This window comes from Drosophila suzukii, chromosome 3 (assembly GCF_043229965.1).
Source record: "Drosophila suzukii chromosome 3, CBGP_Dsuzu_IsoJpt1.0, whole genome shotgun sequence".
Taxonomy (NCBI): Eukaryota; Metazoa; Arthropoda; class Insecta; order Diptera; family Drosophilidae; genus Drosophila; species Drosophila suzukii.
The window spans coordinates 5,015,673-5,021,210 of record NC_092082.1 but is presented as its reverse complement, the minus strand read 5'-3'; the positions used below and the strand labels follow the sequence as shown (position 1 = coordinate 5,021,210).

Here is a 5,538-nt window from a genome sequence, read left to right as displayed (position 1 = left end):
AGTAGTTTCGTGGATGGGGCGCGGTCAGGCTCCCTGCAAGTGAAAGATAATAAAACTGCGGCTTGACATTTAATTTGCGTAAAGTTTGTGCAATTAATTAAACAAGCTCGAGGCATCTAAAAATACACATGGGGAGCAGCATATGGCGACGGCGTTATCTGTTTAATGAGCGGCCAAGTGGGCGGACAAGGAGGAGCATCCTCGAGGCTCCACACGTCACTTGGCCCACTCAAAGTGTTGCCACTCGACGGCCTCAATGTCCTCGTTGTCGCCATGTGAAGTGCTTAAAGAGTTCACCGAAGCGTTCTTCTTGGGGTTCAGATCTGCTCTTGTCTTGTTTTCCCAGCGACAACGGGAATTACATGCCGGTACACACCGGGGCAATCAGAGTAGTGGGGAAATCACAATTTCCGCCCAGTGCGTCCAGAGTCCAAGGTGAGGAGCAAAGTTCTCCTCGGAGGCTGGGGGTTTGTTTTGGGTTTAAAGGAAAACGCATCAAAGCGTATACTTTGCTCAGCACATTGTTTTAAAATGCAGTAAATTATGAAGTGCAGGGAAAATCGATTTTGAGCGACAAGAACAACACTGCTGATATTTAATTGGCTCAAATTTGTTGGGAAAATTGGAAGGCATTTGTTGCTCATTTGATGAAATATGATAGTGGGCTTAAATACTTCAATATTTGTATTTAATAGTAATTTTTGTGTGTCAAAAAATAACTAAAATTGTATCTACTTACTAAACCTTCTTGTTGATACATTACAATTTAGAAGAAAATATTAAAATGTAATTTTAAGGTTCCTAAAAGTATGCAACAATATATTTTTATATATTCACAGCATACTTTTAGTCACCTAAAATTAAATTTAAAGTGATTTCTAACCTGAGTGATTTGTGTGGCAACCACCATTATAATTTCCTATCACCTTCTATTTAAGTCATGAAAAGCACGACCTACCTAAACAAAAACCCCTGCTACATTGTTGCCTCACATTTTATAGGTAGAATATTAAAGTTATAACCTGAACATGACAAATGCATTACCCACAATGGAAAACAAGCCGTGTTCTATGACCTTCGCCAGGCCTACGCTGCACTTATAGATTTATATTTCAATTTTTAATGGAGTCTCTAAAAACAGATTGCCACTGCCTTGGACTATATACGGCGTAGTGCTCAGGGTCATAAATATTTCCTATATGCCAGCTATGCCCTTCAGTTCTGCGAATGTCCCTCCGAAAAAAATATGGCAAAAAGCATTGCCCACTTCTCTGCGCCAGACACTCGACCAAGTTGCATTGAAGTTGCCTGCACTCACATCTGCATCTGCATCCCTGCACTTTGTTACCCGCTGTTTGTCTTGGCCCGCAGTTTGGGATTATTGTGCAAACTCCGCAGTTGCCTATGGCTTATGGCGCAGAATGGGATCAAGGTGAATAAAATAGGAGCAAAGGCAAGTAAAATATTAAAAAGGCCTAAGCACAATGCAAAAACACAATGCCCAAGCAAAGCGGTTGAGGTTGTGGTTTTTGTGGTACTCTCTCTTTTTTTTTTTACTTTTCACCCACACACAAAACCCCACCCAAGCTTGTTGAGTTTTCCGCAAAACTCTCGGCGCTTTCCGCGGCCTTTTTCCATTAATTAAGTGGATACCTGGCGGGCCTAAAAAAGCTGCAAAATATATCTATCTACCAAACTTAATTGTCGTCACGCTCAGCGGTATACGATTTAAGCTGAGAATTATGGCCAGTCGGTGAAAATAAGTGAAAATAAGTACAAATCGATTATATTTTTGGATACATTATTCGCTTCAGAAAATCAGGGATTTTACGGCTGGCATTGGAAATAAACAAACAAGCCACCAAAATAAAGGTCCACATAAAAGGGGATATTTCAAAAGATTTTCTGCTGTCCTGCAATTTCATAAATATTTTATGAGCTTAAAGGCGCATCGATGCTTTATGGCTGCCTGAATGTTGGCAAGGGCGGGTGTATCCGTATCTGTTTGCCCTCGGCTTACGCATATTTTCCCTCTTTCAAAGTTTTCCCATTTTATTTCATGTTTTGTTTTTCCCTTCGGAAAATTCGTTCTTGCTTAATTTAAATAATGCGCAGCAGTATGGTGAGCTTTTATCCGCTTAGATGGCGCGGAATTAAGTTTAACTGTGGCCACATTAATCAGCCAAAAGGGAGACAGGAGCTGCAAGCAAATTAGATTAGTTGCTAGTAGCACTAGATATAATGCCTTTGAAAGCGGTTTAGGTGTTTTATGAAAAGTGGGTCATTTGAAACTTATAAATTATTTTTTGCTGAAAAGCGCTTGAAAGCTAAAACTATTAAACGACACCTAATCCCTTTTTAAACAGTGAATATTTTGTATACAGACTTAATTGAATGCTGTTTTATACTGCAAATTTAAATCAATTTTGTTTAAATGGTAAGACATCCTTTAAAAAATCTGATACGTAAGTACATGAAGATTTTCACCAGAACTATAATCTATATCGGAAGAAAAAATGTGCATAAATTTAATACAATTTTCTAATAGGCCTAAAAAAGTAAAGTTAAGGAATTCGATTAAAAAAAAGTAAACACGAAATAAATAAAATAAAAGTTCAATCAACTAAAAAAATGGTTTACGCAGGATTTACTATCTCAATAAGTGAAATTTTTAAGCCAAAAAAATATTTAAATAAAAACATCTATCTGCATAATAAACTGTCAAAAGACTGAATATAATGTCAAAAAATTCACTGCGTTATTTTGCACATCGCCAACCATCTTATCTCGCTCATCCTTTTGGAGACAATCAAACTGGAGCCTGGCCCGCCATTCATTGTGTTAATTTTGTGACTGACAATAGCATTAAATTTAATGGGCCTGCATTTCGTTTGGTGGTCTACGGCCACGCCTACTCGCACAACCACTCCACCGCCTCTTATTTTCGTGAGTGCGTGTCATTTCCTGGTCCGATAAAGAAAATGTTGTGACAAGCCAGAGGCTCCTGTTGCTTTTTTTTATTTTTTCCCAGCTTTTCCTTCCATTATTCGCCTCTCCATCAACATTTTTCGCCATTCACAACGCCTGTTTTTTCCTTCTGTGCTTTTTATTTTGTTAAACACAATTTCGACTTGCTTTTTTATGTGCATTTTTGCGGCGTTAACTGCACAAGCCATCATTTTTACTGCGCTTTTTGTGTGCAGAAGGGCTCCTTGGGCCACCTTTTTGTGTTGCTTGCTTTTTGATTCATTATTTAAAAAAAAAACGGAAAGGCAGGACCTGTCATTTTTGCACCTACACCGGCCAAGCCCTCTTGCCAAACAGCCCCCTTTTTTGTGGAAAATTCTGTTTAATTTCTCTTTTCGTATCTCCTTTTTTATTTCATCACCTACTTTTTGCGCCTCTGCCCATGCCTCCACAATCATTATCATGCCAGATATCACGCGACTCACTTTGACCGAGCTGAGGACGCGGCTAAGAGCCCTCGGACTGAGTGCAACGGGCCGAAAACAAGCCCTAGTCGAACGGCTAGCAACCTCTACAGACTGCAGTCCAGCGAGAGAACCAACAACAGGTTCCAATTTGTCGTCGGAGGTGTTCAGTGGGGAGATCGTAAATAACTCCGGCACGACCCCTGCCCCCAAAAACACTGTTCTACAAAATGGTAGGTAAATCGAGGGAGCCACTCAGTTCCCCGAACACTAGTTTACACTCGTTTAGCCGGTAAAATGTTGGTTATGCTGCACATAAAAAGATTGATACCATTTTTTATAATTTATAGAGCATTGAACAGGGAATGTTTTTAAACTCTTGAATATATATGTGATTTTTAAAGAATATATTTTAATGTTAGGGTCCTAATTTGAATATTTCCGTATCCTGTTTGGAGATAAAGGTTCCAAATATTAAGTAAAAAAAAAAACATTACAACACCATTGAAATGCATATTTCAAATTAGTAGCAACGGTTAATAATGCATACTCATGTTAAAATTCTTGTAAACTAGTGTAATCAGAAAAGTCAAAAGGAGACATAGCCTGGATCATGGAAAACCTTGTAGTCTCATCCATCCATCTCTAAAACCCGCCCTTAACTTACCCGCTAATCGATCGGTCCTGCGCTTCCTGTGTCCTTTTAATTTGCCGTGATTTTTCCTTTTTTTAAGGTTCAATTTAAGCGTATGTTTTCGGTGAATATTTTATGCATGCACTTATTTAATGTTGCTGTCAGCCGGTCTGGGGTGCGGCTTATTTTAATTTGATTTAAATGCAGAGGCACACACAAACTTGCAGGCTGGGCTGGCGGGGGAAACCTGGCACGCGAATCTTGTTGAGAATGTACGAAAAAATTAAATCACAAAAAATATGCAAGCACGAGGCGGTTTCCGGAATTTTTAATAATGCACAAAGGACAATTTTTGCTGGCATTGCAGGTTGGGGGAGGGGGTTTTTTGGGGGGCAAGGACGAAGGCACAGGACGGTGCCATGTAATCATGCAATGCTCATGCACAGACACACGCACCTACACTCGTCTCAGATATTCAGTTTTTGGATTTTTCTCGCACACATGTAAATCACGGCAGCCAGAAAATCTCCAGCCCATTTGTCACAGGACATTTCTCGTGATTGCGATGTGAACTAGAAAAATTTTATTTACGGCAAAGGGTGGATGCAGTCGCCCTATCGAGAAAACGAATCTTAAGTGCTGGGTTTACTTCTTAGAAGTTCTGCCAAACCACTGACTCTATCCTGGTTTTTCCTTTATTTGCATTTCTTTCAGCAAATGGAAAAGTCGGGTTAAAAATTTAAATAACAGTTAATTGCAAGCAATTGGGATTTCACAGAGAGAAAACAAAATATTATTAAATATAATTTTTAAGAACTTTAAATCCATGTTAAATTACTACAAATTGTTATTTTTATGTTTTACTTCAGCCAGTATTAAAGCATTTATTATGATTTATTATTTATTGATTTAAAAATTGTTCTCTGTGAATTAAGAGCCATTAATATGCATTGATTGAATTTATTATATTTTCATAATTGAATTTAAATTGAAATATTAAATTAAATTGTCTTGTTAATTAGCTTGCAAATTACTGTACTTGTATTGAATTTTGTTTTGAGAATTTGATTTATATATTCAAAGCTTTTTTTAAGAAAGATCCAGTAAAGTTTTTATATCATATAGAAATTTTAAGAAGATATATGATGGGAATCCCAGGATAGTATGAGATTATATCCTTCAGATTATGCAAATCCGAAATCCTTAGTAACTAAAAGGAGTCAACTAAAAGTTGTGTGTTTTGGCACATTGTCGTGTTTGGGATTTCCTTTTGAAACTAAACCTTATTGGCCATGAAACTAAGTATGATAAACACTTAAGATAGTCCCTTCTAACAATGTTTTGATTGATGAAAGCTCTTATTTATTTTCCCTTGTGCATTTCCAACACTCTAACATTGAGTAACACGCAAAAAGGAGCCGACTGTTATAAATTTGTGGGCTGATTGCCGCTTGCATTTCCGGCAACGGAAGC

The 5,538-nt window shown here is 37.9% G+C and overlaps 1 protein-coding gene across 3 annotated transcripts in view; it reads left to right on the top strand.

The window, feature by feature from the left end:
• Nucleotides 1-5,538, top strand: part of MCU (mitochondrial calcium uniporter) — a 48,739-nt gene that overhangs the window by 39,105 nt on the left and 4,096 nt on the right. For 2 of the 3 annotated variants that reach the window (XM_036814514.3, XM_070996232.1), the window contains exon 4: nt 3,437-3,664. The exons of the other annotated variant lie outside the window; for it this stretch is intronic. In XM_036814514.3, the coding sequence (XP_036670409.2) occupies nt 3,437-3,664 (228 nt within the window). The remainder of the gene's footprint in view (nt 1-3,436; nt 3,665-5,538) is intronic. 3 annotated transcript variants of the gene reach the window in all.